Raw genomic sequence first — 15,753 nt, forward strand, 5'->3', positions numbered from 1 at the left:
GTAGTGAAAACGTAAAAATTCTACGGAATGTGTCTAAAAGCGTTGAGAGAAATTCAAATCGAATGATAACATAATTCACACACCTTGCCAGTGATCGTTACATGGAATTTTCGCCGCTAATCACAACACGAGAAAAAACCGCGATTGATCCAAGCAAAATGAAACCTAACACACATCTGAACAAATTATTTTGGCATCCCTACACTAATTGTGACAATTATCGTTACACAGAATTGTCATATTCATGTCAAAAGTAATTGTATCATTTTTCCTACACTGAATTGTGACAATTATCACAATAAGAAATTTGAAAATCATCTCAAAGCAAAATTGTGACAATATTCCATACACATAGTTGTGACAATATTCCCTACACATAATTGTGGCAAATATTCAGACAATGAATTGTGACACTTATCACAATAAGAAATGTGACAATCATATCAACGCAGAATTGTGACAAAATCCCCTACATATAGTTGTGAAAATTATCCCAACACACAATTGTGACAATTATCCCAACATAGAATTGTGACAATCATCCCACACAGAATTGTGGCACTCATCCCAACAAAGAAATATGAGACTGATCCCAAAGAAGAATCTTGACTTTTATTCCATAAGATTCGATATTATTCATAACCCCCTCGCCAAGCCGGAAGATTTTATTTAAAAAAAAAAAATTCATACAAAACTCTGTGATGTATCATCTATAGCACATCCTTACAGAGACGTTTTACAAATGACAATGACCTTTTACAATCCTGCAAATGACCCTTAAAATAGGGACCTTATTTAACCCTGTTAATCAACTCTTTGGAAATCACGACAATGTTAAAATAGATATCATTGTATTCATCGCAACCCCTTCTTCCGTATTTCTCGCTCCCGATAAAATCCTTTCATGTTTCAACAATTCCATTCCAATTACAGCCTTCAGCGAATAACAAGAGCTAATTATCTTCTTCATGGAAAGCAGATAGCCACTAAACCGTATTTCACAACGAAAATTTTAATTAGATTTTAATGTTGACAAAATTAAAAGGGCTCTGTGTGTGCATGTTGAAAAATGAATTAAGGGCTGAAGCTCTAGCATTAGCGATTAAGATCAAATTACTTAGACAATAAAATTCAATAGGTAAATGTTTTAAATAACGGACGACGTAGCGGAGTGGTAGAGCGAATTATTGCTGACTAGAATCTCGTGAGTTCGAAACCGGGTTCAATATCTGTAAACTTCCCTGCGACCATACAGCTCTATTGGGTACTTGAATAATGTTAGAGAAAGAAAAGTCGGACGTGCATAGTGCTGACCACACTATTACTTTATATGCCGTGGTCAAATAAGTGAATTCTACTTCACCTACTCCAGAGACCGTCAAGTTTGAAAGATAATTTTTCCAAATATTAGAAACACTGATATATATATGTGTGTATATATATATATATATATATATATATATATATATATATATATATATATATATATATATATATATATATATATATGCAAAGGATTGCTAGAACTATTTAGAAGTTATTACTCAACAAAATGTCAGCGCCTTCATATCCTATCCGTTTTCTAGGTCATGTTGACATGCTAGGTCATTTACCTTCCAAATTCTGCCAGACTAAAAAAAAAAGAAAAACTTAAAATAAAAAACAAAGAGTTGGTTAAGATATTAAATTGCTTCGTTAGGGTGACACAGGCAGATAGAAAAAAACGTGTAGCCTCTTTTCTAGTGTTTCTGTCTTTTTTTTCTAAATAAGCATGATTTTTTTTTTCAATTTCTGTTGGCCTTTAACCAGGTCGTTATACTCAGATAGCGTTGATTTCACCTGCGGGGGAGGGGAGATGGTTTTCTGATTTTAGTTTTCTATTATAGTAGACTCATTGTCTGCTTCACTAAATTTATCTACACGCAACTTAAGCTCGATCATTAAGACACTATAGTTGTTTTGTTTTTCTTAATTTACGCTTTTTATTTTTAAATTATGAAGCCGTACGTAAGTAATTTGTTCTACATAAATGACACATAAAAGTAAAAAAAAAAATGTTTAAAAATGAAATATTGTATTAATTTTTGTTTCTAAACTTTTCTTATTTTCAGTTTTAAATTTATTTGCATTCTTGAAATCTCAGAAGCCCAAAATATCTAAATTTTGGCTCCATAATTATATAGTGGGCATAAAAAACATTTTTATAAAGTACTTTGTAAAAAAAATATATTGAATAGAATTACTCTTCATTTTTTCGAACAGTTTTTGTTTTTACATCATAAAAAAACCCTAAAATATTGTGTTTATTTTCAACTTATTTCATAATGCCTTGCATTTTTAAAATCTAAATATAAAAAAAAATCGAGAACCCCTAAAACGCAAGTCATACGTCAGTGTTAAATTAAGATTTTTAAAGTTCTTGCGTATCAAATACTTTATTAAAAAAAAAGGAAATTTAATAACGTGATTATAATTATAACCAAGCATAAATAGTGATTCAGCTGGTCTGATCAATATCGAAAATGTTCTATCCTTATGCTTAACGCTTATTCCCAATGGGGAATTTGATTAAACTTTGCTTTATATTATTTGTTTACATTGACATTTTCAATTTCTTTTTCCAATGTTTTTTTTTTCAATTTTCTTTTATACAAAAAATGAAGACCGCTTCGATATTTCATTTCTGTTATTTGGTTTTTTATTTAAATAAAAACATAAAATTATTGGCTAACGACTACTGGAAAATGGTTGACATGCTGTTCTATATTTAGACTGACCTAGTTGACGTCAGCGTGCAAATAGCCAGTGGGATGAGCTACCTGGCCGCTCAGAGGTTCGTTCACCGCGACCTGGCCACGAGGAACTGTCTGGTGGGCAATGGCCTGATTGTCAAGATCTCAGACTTCGGCATGTCACGGGATGTCTACACGAATGACTATTACAGGGTAGGTTATCAGATACGGAAGTAGAACCGTAACAGCTTGCATAGAGGAATTATCCCAACCACCTCCCTCTCTCCTGTCATTAAAAAGCACCACACACCCTACACATATGCAATAAGACATTGCCCTCTGTCAAATACCCTCCCCCGTGTCATTCATATATATATATATATATATATATATATATATATATATATATATATATATATATATATATATATTCAGAGTGAGATATAGAGAAAAAGAGCGAGAGCGAGATAGAAAGAATAGAGATAGAGATAGAGAGCGCTATTTAAATAATTAAGGATGATGTTAGGCTTAGGGTTACTTTAGAGATAAGTTAGCGATTGAAATACGGTTAGGTATAGATATATAGATAGGGATATAATTGGGAGTAGTTTTGTTTACAGGAATAGGGCCGTGCATGGGGTTGAAGAAAGAGTTAAGATTAGGACTCGGGTTAGAGTTGGGGATAGAAATAAGGAACTCGTTAAAGGGTTTGATGGAAATAGATTAGAGGTATAGTATGTATTCTAGAATGGGCGTTTGGGTGCTATTACCCTGGGGAGTGGGTAATTGATAGGAGCTAAACTATGATTGGTCTGATGATTTTCGAATAAGTGAGAATAATTAAAAAAGTGGGGGTGGGGAGTAGTGTTAATGTTCCATTAGAAACAGGTGATTTTTATTTGTCAACGTTGATCTAGGTAGGGGTAGGATGGGCATTTTATAAAGTTATTGATATAACAGCTCCGGCACAAATCCTAACATTAATCTTAGTCATATATCAACTTCTAGTAGTAACTGTACAGCTCTGACCCTAACTCTAGCCATTCACATTGGATTACGATTAATGTCAGTATTATTTTGAGACTTGAACTTTACATCTAGCTTAAGAAACGCAGCGTTCATACTATTCTGTTTAATACTTTTTTTGTATAGTATCATACGTTTGTAGTCACTTTATTTTCCACAATTTGACATTCTATACTCTTTTAGCTAGGTCTTTTATGTACAACTGAGGTGCAACAGTGTAAAGGTGACTAAAAATCATATAAAATCACTATGTCGGAACTTTAAAAAGAAAATATTAGTCTATGCTTTTTTATGTTAATCAGAAAAACCTGACATTGTTTTTACAGCACAATTTGTGAACATTGAAAACAGGGGTAGTAACTAATCCACATAAAAAGCATACTGATTAACTCCCTAGAAAAACAGGGGCAATAACTAGCCCACAGAAAACAGTGTCAATAACCAAGCCATTACTAAACCTTTCTTTAAAAAATAATAAATTAACAATAAAAGCAGGGTCAATAACAAATAAACATGAAAGACAGGGGCATTAACTAGGCTAAGAGAAAAACAAACTGTAACAAAACCCTGTTAGTCTTAGTCACGTAGTCACCTAAATGATTGATAGCCAACGAAAGATTTTCACTTGAGATGTGATAACTAGTCTTAAAAAAATCTCTGGCAGATTGAAAGTTTCATATTACTTAAGGAATGTGCTTGAAATTTAGGTTAGGGTTACTGATATGGTAAGAATATGACCAAGATTTGATTAGTAATAAAACAGATTGTGTTAATTACCTCACAAGTTAAAGACAGTTAGAAATACCATGGTCGTTTCGACCCAAGGTCTTCGTCAGCACACAACAGTGTGGTTACAGATTAGACAAAAAAAAGACAAACAGTAACACATTTTTTGACTTAGCTCGACAGTGAAAACACGTCTTGTCTACAAGTTACGATATCCAAAAGAAAAGACGCGTGACAAAGGTTGCTTGGACACCGTATAGGGGTGGGGTTGGGGGCGTAGTGTTTGGGGGAGGGGATGGGGGTAACATCAGTTATGGTTATTTTTTTAGTAGAAGAAAAAACAGAAACTCAATTTCGAATAAATCAAAGATTGTTTACTACATTTTACTTAATAATAGACGCCTCGTCACACATACAGTAAGGCCTGAATAGTTAAGAGTCGTAAGAGGTACTGATCTTCATAGCATTTGTTAGACGTGGAATCCGAAAGTATCGAGTTCGAATCCGGGTTCAAATCTGTAAAACATACCTGAGTTTACACAGCTCTTGTGGGTACCTAACTCACGTTCAGGAAAATAATCGCGACTGGGCATAGTGCTGACTACACTATCCATTCATATACCGAGGTCACAGAAACAGGTGAACTCTACTTCACTTGGCCAAAGAACGTTAATTTCGAAAGGGGAACTTTATTTAACCTTATTGATTAAGTGTCTTAAATACGTGTATCCATAAGGTTAAGTCAAGTTCAAAAGCATTACGTTATTTATGAATCCCCCCTTAATCTAACAGATAAAGTGTCTAAATAAGAAATACCAAATTAAGATAAAAACAGTATATAATTAACCTAAAGATTAATTAAATAAGCTAGTGGAAATGAAAAAAAAAACATGAATCAAGTCTCATGGACCGTCATATTTGAGAAGCGAACTTAATTGACACCATAACGTTCCGACCCACATATTATAAAAAATCAGTATTTTATTTTCGTCTTTTTTTCCTGAATGTTATACTATAACCCACAACACTTAATTTCACCTCATATAATGTCACTCTTTATTCGCCTCATACTTATTATCTCTTATTTTTCTCTCATACTTTCAAAAAGCCTTTTTCTGTTTCCTCTGCTGCACATTTATTATTATTTCTCTATCTTTTACTTTATGTATCCCAATCTGCCTCTCTCTCTCTCTCTCCCTCTCTCTCTCTTTCTCTCTCTTCATCTGTTTCAACACGAACTGTACCCCCCTCACCCTACTCTCTCCCTCATTTTCTCTCACCTCTTTTATCTGCTGATTTTCATCCCCCACACCATCACCCCCCCCCCCCTCAACTTCCAACAAATTTAAAAAAAAACGTTAGGTTCATTTCAACATATTCCTTTTCGCAACTCTCCAAAATCCCCAATTCAGGAATAAAATCGATACAAACATAATTCACTCACCCTTACCGCTGCTTGTGTATATTTATAGTATCCCGTCTGCATCTGATAACCCCCCATAAACACATTGTGACTTACTGACATTGTGTTTTTACTTTCTCGTATATACGTAGTATAGAGAAAGTATTGTAATCGTGCAAAAAAAAAAATCGAGATTTTTACAAATCTCGACGTTTTACACCTCACTGATACGGAAAAACATAATTTTGCAATCTTGTCCGTATGTCTGTGTGTCTGTGTGTGTGTGTGTGTCTGTGTGTGTGTGTGTAAACACGATAACTTGAGTACCGTTACAGCTAGGTTGATGAAATTTCATATATAAGTATTTTATCAAAATCGTAGATCCGTATCAACTTTTGAGCGATTTCCGATAACCGCAAGTGGTACTTTTTCTACTTTGAATTTTTCAAAAGCCTATAACTTGAGTACTATTTCAGATAGATAAATGAAATTTTACCTGTAAGTAAAAGATCTAATTCTCTACCTTCTGTTTTGAGTGATTTCCGTTGACGGGAAGTACTAATTTACGCTATTTCCGATTTCTCAAAAACGCATCTAAATTTATAAAGTACTAATAATATTGCGCACCATTATGAACATCTTTATTCGGCGTTCGCTTGGTGCGCAATACTTTTTTTCTATAAGATTCTATTCTATTTTAAAAAGTTTAAGTATTTAAAATGGATTAAAAATCATAACTAGATCTATATCCCGAGTTCCCACCCCCTGTTGTTTTATATAAGAATATTCGAGAAAGTTTAGGGGAGATCACTCCCGGTTTATTTTACACGTTTGCGGAACTATTTCGATGAAGGTACTATCTTCACAGAATGTGTTGGTTTGAGCGCCAGAATGTTAGACGTCGAATCCGAAAGTATCGAGTTCGAATCCGGATTCAAATCTCTAAAATTTCCCTGAGTTCACCCAACTTTTGTGGGTACCTAACTCACGTTATTAAAAGTAAAGAAGTAAATAATCCTCTTTAGACCTAGCAATCCAAAGGGAAGATGTAGTAGAGTTCATATGTTTCTTGACCTCGGCATATGACGGGGTTGTGTCGTCAGCACATTGTCAAGCCGACTTTACTTTAACTATTATGAGTTAGGTACCCATTAGAGCTGGGTGTACTCAGGGACAATCTACTGACATGGACCCGGATTCGAACTCGAGACCTTCGGGTTAGCAGCCAAGTGTTTACCTTTTTAACTAAATAATTATTTTTGTTACAATAGAGTTAGCGCAAAGATACAAATAATAATGAAGACTACTCTCTTTAACTCATTAAGTTGCTTATTCTTAACGAATAATGTGGCGGTGTTCGGATTTCCAATACAAATTGGTGACCGGCTATGGTGTCTAAGAAAGGACGTAAGGAAAAGGGAAAAAAAAACAATTTTTTAATGACGACATATGTTCCGAACCCGCAACTAAATAAATGGTAATGATTTCAAGATTTAGTATTTTGTATAAAGGGAAAAAACTGCCCTCCCTCCGAATCCATGCACTTACGATTATTCCCCTTTCTCGGTTAACAATATCCTGTTCTACGCATACATTTAAACCCATGATAATATCAAGCAAACTTCTATAAACGGTAATACTAACAGACGAACTTTAACATTTCTGATAAACAGATTATTTCACAATACTTCGTCTATTTCGACTAACCTATCGAACAACGTCAATGATATTTAAGAAATATCTTAATCTAAACCCGGAAATAATCCACTTTCGCTCTTCCGGTTTGCTTATATTTCCCGCTTTTAAAATCTAATACTTATTAAGTTCGTTTTTTTTGGGGGGTGGGGGTGTAAAAGCTTCTAGAAAAGAAATATTACGCAAGATAAAAATAAAATGTGACATTAATCTCTATTTTTATAACTCCTCCCCCCGCCCACGCGATTAAATTTCTGCTTCACTTCAGCTCGAGGAAATTATCAAAAGGCTTCAGCCCTCTGAAAATGAGATTTGATACATGAGATAATTTGCCATCAATGATAATTTTTTTGTGTGTTTTAATTTAGTTAGTTTGCCCAGCCAAACTGGACGATTTTTTTTCTGTTAGAGAACAAAATTAAATTTAGCATGGACATGCCCTGGTACTTCATTACGCTCACGTGACTCCCGTATTGGGACAGGGAATTGTATTGAATTATGAAATGTGAAGAAGATGATGAGCACGCGTTCTACCAAAATACATTTGTAATTGAGATTTGAAAGTAATTTCTGATGTTGGTTAGTGTCTGTGTTAACTAATTAAAAAAAAAACAATTAAAGATTCCTCTTTAGACCTAGCAATCCATTGGGTAGATGAAGTTAAGCTTATACGGTCCTCGACCACGTCATGTAAATGGATGAAATATGCCTAGCCGATCACAAAAACAGGTGAACTCTACTTCTCTTGCTTCATGGTACGTCAGGTTCGAAAAGCGAACTTTAAGTCGATACTTTATTCGTAAAGTCATTTTGGCTTTTTATCAAATAGTCGTGTCTATCTTAATTTTTTCTTATTTACCTAAAATTCGTGTTTAAGCAATTAATTAATTATTCGTTTCTTTCAATAAAAATGCCTCGTTCTCTATTTTTAAAGTTGTGTTTCCTTTAGTTACTAAGTCGTGTTTTTTTTTTCTTTTAATCAATGCAGTTGATTTTAGTTACTGTTGTTGGAATCCCATTTCATTCCATTTCACTAATCGGTTTTAGTTTATAGATCTATTTCATTATGTCGGTATTTTAGTCTCAGTCCCTTATCATTGTAAATCTAAATGTTTATGTATTATCTCCTCCGTTTATCCCATCCATTTTTCTATATCATCCATTAATCTCATCTATTAATCACACACATTTATCTCATCCATTTATCTAATCTAGTAATCTCATCCATTTATCTATATCATACATGAATCTCATCAATTAATATCAAACATCTATCTCACCAATTTATCTCATCCATGTATCTTGTGTATCCATGTAGGCCTATCTATTTTATAAACTATTTCATCTATTCAAATCATCCAATTATCTCACTCATTTATCTTATTCATTTATCTTGTTCAATTATCGCATCCATTTATCTCATCCATTTATCTCATTCATTTATCGCAACCATTTATCTCATTCATTTATCTCAACCATTTATCTTTGGTATCCATTTATCTATTTTATCCATGTATTATCTTCTATTCATCTCAGCCATGTACCTCATCCATGTATCTCCTGAATTAATCTTATCAATTTATCTCATCAATTTATCTCATCAATTTATCTCATCAATTTATCTCATCAATTTTTCTCATCAATTTATCTCATCAATTAATCTTATCAATTTATCTCATCAATTTTTCTCATCAATTTTTCTCATCAATTTATCTCATCAATTTATCTCATCCATATTCCATCCATTTTTCTCATCTATTAATCTCATCCAATTATCTATTTATCTATTTTATTCGTTTATCTCATCAATTTATCTCATCCATTTATATCTGATCCATTTATCTGATCCATTCACCTTATCCATTTTGCAAATATTTATCATTACTTTTCACACTCCCAATACATCATGTATCTTATATTTGTTCTGTTATCTCAATCACTTTATATCAACCTTTATATATTTATTCAAAATACACAATCTTTACTTAAAGAATATAATGTGTACCAGACTTCCTTAAAGCCTTATTCCCTCACAATAAGAATTGATCCTATTCCCTTATTCCATTACAAAAAGAATTGATACTATTCCCTTATTCCATCACAAAAATAATTGATCCTATTCCCTTATTTCATCACAATAAGAATTGATCCTATTCCATCACAAAAAGAATTGATCCTATTCCCTCAAAAAAAGAATTGATCCTACTCCCTTATTCCATTACAAAAAGAATTGATCCTATTCCCTTATTCCATCACAAAAATAATTGATCATATTCCATCACAATAAGAATTGATCCTATTCCCTTATTCCATCACAAAAAGAATTGATCCTATTCCCTCACAAAAAGAACTGATCCTATTCTATCACAAAAAGAATTGATCCTATTCCATCAAAAAAAGAACTGATCCTATTCCATCACAAAAAGAATTTAACCTATTCCATCACAAAAAGAATTGATCCTATTCCATCACAAAAAGAATTGATCCTATTTCATAACAAAAAGAATTGATCCTATTCCATCACAAAAAGAATTGATCCTATTTCATAACAAAAAGAATTGATCCTATTCCCTCACAAAAAGAATTGATCCTATTCCATCACAAAAAGAATTGATCCTATTTCATAACAAAAAGAATTGATCCTATTCCATCACAAATAGAATTGATCCTATTTCATAACAAAAAGAATTGATCCTATTCCCTCACAAAAAGAACTGATCCTATTCCCTCACAAAAAGAATTGATCCTATTCCCTTATTCCATCACAAAAAGAATTGATCCTATTCCATCACAAAAAGAATTGATCCTATTCCATCACAAAAAGAATTGATCCTATTCCCTTATTCCATCACAAAAATACTTGATCCTATTCCCTTATTCCATCACAATAAGAATTGATCCTATTCCCTTATTCCATCACAAAAAGAATTGATCCTATTCCCTTATTCCATCACAATAAGAATTGATCCTATTCCCTTATTCCATCACAATAAGAATTGATCCTATTCCCTTATTCCATCACAATAAGAATTGATTCTATTCCCTTATTCCATCACAAAAAGAATTGATCCTATTCCCTTATTCCATCACAATAAGAATTGATCCTATTCCCTTATTCCATCACAAAAAGAATTGATCCTATTCCCTTATTCCATCACAATAAGAATTGATCCTATTCCCTTATTCCATCACAAAAAGAATTGATCCTATTCCCTCACAAAAAGAACTGATCCTATTCCATCACAAAAAGAATTGATCCTATTCCCTCACAAAAAGAACTGATCCTATTCCATCACAAAAAGAATTGATCCTATTCCCTCACAAAAAGAACTGATCCTATTCCATCACAAAAAGAATTGATCCTATTCCATCACAAAAAGAATTGATCCTATTTCATAACAAAAAGAATTGATCCTATTTCATAACAAAAAGAATTGATCCTATTCCATCACAAAAAGAATTGATCCTATTTCATAACAAAAAGAACTGATCCTATTCCATCACAAAAAGAATTGATCCTATTCCATCACAAAAAGAATTGATCCTATTTCATAACAAAAAGAATTGATCCTATTTCATAACAAAAAGAATTGATCCTATTCCATCACAAAAAGAATTGATCCTATTTCATAACAAAAAGAACTGATCCTATTCCATCACAAAAAGAATTGATCCTATTCCCTTATTCCATCACAAAAAGAATTGATCCTATTCCCTTATTCTATCACAAAAATAATTGATCATATTCCCTTATTCCATCACAAAAAGAATTGATCATATTCCATCACAAAAAGAACTTATCCTATTCGCTCACAAAAAGAATTGATCCTATTCCATCACAAAAAGAATTGATCCTATTCCCTCACAAAAAGAATTGATCCTATTCCATCACAAAAAGAATTGATCCTATTCCATCACAAAAAGAATTGATCCTATTCCATCACAAAAATAATTGATCCTATTCCATCACAAAAATAATTGATCCTATTCCCTTATTCCATCACAAAAAGAATTGATCCTATTCCATCACAAAAAGAATTGATCCTATTCCATCACAAAAACAATTGATCCTATTCCATCACAAAAAGAATTGATCCTATTCCCTCACAAAAAGAATTGATCCTATTCCATCACAAAAAGAATTGATCCTATTCCATCACAAAAAGAATTGATCCTATTCCATCACAAAAAGAATTGATCCTATTCCATCACAAAAAGAACTGATCCTATTCCATCACAAAAAGAATTGATCCTATTCCCTCACAAAAAGAATTGATCCTATTCCATCACAAAAAGAATTGATCCTATTCCATCACAAAAAGAATTGATCATATTCCATCACAAAAAGAACTTATCCTATTCCCTCACAAAAAGAATTGATCCTATTCCATCACAAAAAGAATTGATCCTATTCCCTCACAAAAAGAATTGATCCTATTCCATCACAAAAAGAATTGATCCTATTCCATCACAAAAAGAATTGATCCTATTCCATCACAAAAATAATTGATCCTATTCCATCACAAAAATAATTGATCCTATTCCCTTATTCCATCACAAAAAGAATTGATCCTATTCCATCACAAAAAGAATTGATCCTATTCCATCACAAAAAGAATTGATCCTATTCCATCACAAAAAGAATTGATCCTATTCCCTCACAAAAAGAATTGATCCTATTCCATCACAAAAAGAATTGATCCTATTCCATCACAAAAAGAATTGATCCTATTCCATCACAAAAAGAATTGATCCTATTCCCTCACAAAAAGAACTGATCCTATTCCATCACAAAAAGAATTGATCCTATTCCCTCACAAAAAGAATTGATCCTATTCCATCACAAAAAGAATTGATCCTATTCCATCACAAAAAGAATTGATCCTATTCCATCACAAAAAGAATTGATTCTATTCCCTCACAAAAAGAATTGATCCTATTCCATCACAAAAAGAATTGATCCTATTCCATCACAAAAAGAATTGATCCTATTCCATCACAAAAAGAATTGATCCTATTCCCTCACAAAAAGAACTGATCCTATTCCATCACAAAAAGAATTGATCCTATTCCCTCACAAAAAGAATTGATCCTATTCCATCACAAAAAGAATTGATCCTATTCCATCACAAAAAAAATGATCCTATTCCATCACAAAAATAATTGATCCTATTCCCTCACAAAAAGAATTGATCCTATTCCATCACAAAAATAATTGATCCTATTCCATCACAAAAAGAACTTATCCTATTTCCTCACAAAAAGAATTGATCCTATTCCATCACAAAAATAATTGATCCTATTCCATCACAAAAAGAACTGATCCTATTCCATCACAAAAATAATTGATCCTATTCCCTCACAAAAAGAATTGATCCTATTCCATCACAAAAAGAATTGATCCTATTCCATCACAAAAAGAACTGATCCTATTCCATCACAAAAAGAACTGATCCTATTCCATCACAAAAAGAATTGATCCTATTCCCTCACAAAAAGAATTGATCCTATTCCATCACAAAAAGAATTGATCCTATTCCATCACAAAAAGAATTGATCCTATTCCATCACAAAAAGAATTGATCCTATTCCCTCACAAAAAGAATTGATCCTATTCCATCACAAAAAGAATTGATCCTATTCCATCACAAAAAGAATTGATCCTATTCCATCACAAAAAGAATTGATCCTATTCCCTCACAAAAAGAACTGATCCTATTCCATCACAAAAAGAATTGATCCTATTCCCTCACAAAAAGAATTGATCCTATTCCATCACAAAAATAATTGATCCTATTCCATCACAAAAAGAACTGATCCTATTCCATCACATAAATAATTGATCCTATTCCCTCACAAAAAGAATTGATCCTATTCCATCACAAAAATAATTGATCCTATTCCATCACAAAAAGAACTTATCCTATTTCCTCACAAAAAGAATTGATCCTATTCCATCACAAAAATAATTGATCCTATTCCATCACAAAAAGAACTGATCCTATTCCATCACAAAAGTAATTGATCCTATTACCTCACAAAAAGAATTGATCCTATTCCATCACAAAAAGAACTGATCCTATTCCATCACAAAAAGAACTGATCCTATTCCATCACAAAAAGAACTGATCCTATTCCATCACAAAAAGAACTGATCCTATTCCATCACAAAAAGAACTGATCCTATTCCATCACAAAAAGAACTGATCCTATTCCATCACAAAAAGAACTGATCCTATTCCATCACAAAAAGAACTGATCCTATTCCATCACAAAAAGAACTGATCCTATTCCATCACAAAAAGAACTGATCCTATTCCATCACAAAAAGAACTGATCCTATTCCATCACAAAAAGAACTGATCCTATTCCCTTATTCCATCACAAAAAGAACTGATCCTATTCCCTCACAAAAAGAATTGATCCTATTCCCTCACAAAAAGAACTGATCCTATTCCATCACAAAAAGAATTGATCCTATTCCATCACAAAAAGAATTGATCCTATTCCATCACAAAAAGAATTGATCCTATTCCATCACTAAAAGAATTGATCCTATTCCATCACAAAAAGAACTGATCCTATTCCATCACAAAAAGAACTGATCCTATTCCCTTATTCCATCACAAAAAGAACTGATCCTATTCCCTCACAAAAAGAACTGATCCTATTCCATCACAAAAAGAATTGATCCTATTCCATCACAAAAAGAATTGATCCTATTCCATCACAAAAAGAATTGGTCCTATTCCATCACAAAAAGAATTGATCCTATTCCATCACAAAAAGAACTGATCCTATTCCATCACAAAAAGAATTGATCCTATTCCATCACAAAAAGAACTGATCCTATTCCATCACAAAAAGAATTGATCCTATTCCATCACAAAAAGAACTGATCCTATTCCATCACAAAAAGAATTGATCCTATTCCATCACAAAAAGAACTGATCCTATTCCATCACAAAAAGAACTGATCCTATTCCATCACAAAAATAATTGATCCTATTCCATCACAAAAAGAATTGATCCTATTCCATCACAAAAAGAACTGATCCTATTCCATCACAAAAATAATTGATCCTATTCCATCACAAAAAGAACTGATCCTATTCCATCACAAAAAGAATTGATCCTATTCCATCACAAAAAGAATTGATCCTATTCCATCACAAAAAGAATTGATCCTATTCCATCACAAAAAGAATTGATCCTATTCCATCACAAAAAGAACTGATCCTATTCCATCACAAAAAGAACTGATCCTATTCCATCACAAAAATAATTGATCCTATTCCATCACAAAAAGAACTGATCCTATTCCATCACAAAAAGAACTGATCCTATTCCATCACAAAAATAATTGATCCTATTCCATCACAAAAAGAACTGATCCTATTCCATCACAAAAAGAACTGATCCTATTCCATCACAAAAAGAATTGATCCTATTCCATCACAAAAAGAACTGATCCTATTCCATCACAAAAAGAATTGATCCTATTCCATCACAAAAAGAATTGATCCTATTCCATCACAAAAAGAATTGATCCTATTCCATTACAAAAAGAATTGATCCTATTCCATCACAAAAAGAACTGATCCTATTCCATCACAAAAAGAACTGATCCTATTCCCTCACAAAAAGAACTGATCCTATTCCCTCACAAAAAGAATTGATCCTATTCCATCACAAAAAGAATTGATCCTATTCCCTCACAAAAAGAACTGATCCTATTCCCTCACAAAAAGAATTGATCCTATTCCATCACAAAAAGAATTGATCCTATTCCCTCACAAAAAGAATTGATCCTATTCCATCACAAAAAGAACTGATCCTATTCCATCACAAAAAGAACTGATCCTATTCCATCACAAAAAGAACTGATCCTATTCCATCACAAAAAGAACTGATCCTATTCCATCACAAAAAGAACTGATCCTATTCCATCACAAAAAGAACTGATCCTATTCCATCACAAAAAGAACTGATCCTATTCCATCACAAAAAGAACTGATCCTATTCCATCACAAAAAGAACTGATCCTATTCCATCACAAAAAGAACTGATCCTATTCCATCACAAAAAGAACTGATCCTATTCCATCACAAAAAGAACTGATCCTATTCCCTTATTCCATCACAAAAAGAACTGATCCTATTCCCTCACAAA

The 15,753-nt window shown here is 32.7% G+C and overlaps 1 protein-coding gene across 1 annotated transcript in view; it reads left to right on the top strand.

The window, feature by feature from the left end:
* The window catches only part of LOC131949435 (tyrosine-protein kinase transmembrane receptor Ror), a 36,489-nt gene that overhangs the window by 12,495 nt on the left and 8,241 nt on the right, over positions 1-15,753 (top strand). The window contains exon 7 of the mRNA XM_059311344.1: positions 2,772-2,945. Coding sequence (XP_059167327.1) covers positions 2,772-2,945 — 174 coding nt within the window. The remainder of the gene's footprint in view (positions 1-2,771; positions 2,946-15,753) is intronic.

This window comes from Physella acuta, unplaced genomic scaffold (genome assembly GCF_028476545.2).
Source record: "Physella acuta isolate Inbredline_101_S28 unplaced genomic scaffold, ASM2847654v3 ptg000697l, whole genome shotgun sequence".
Lineage (NCBI taxonomy): Eukaryota > Metazoa > Mollusca > Gastropoda > Physidae > Physella > Physella acuta.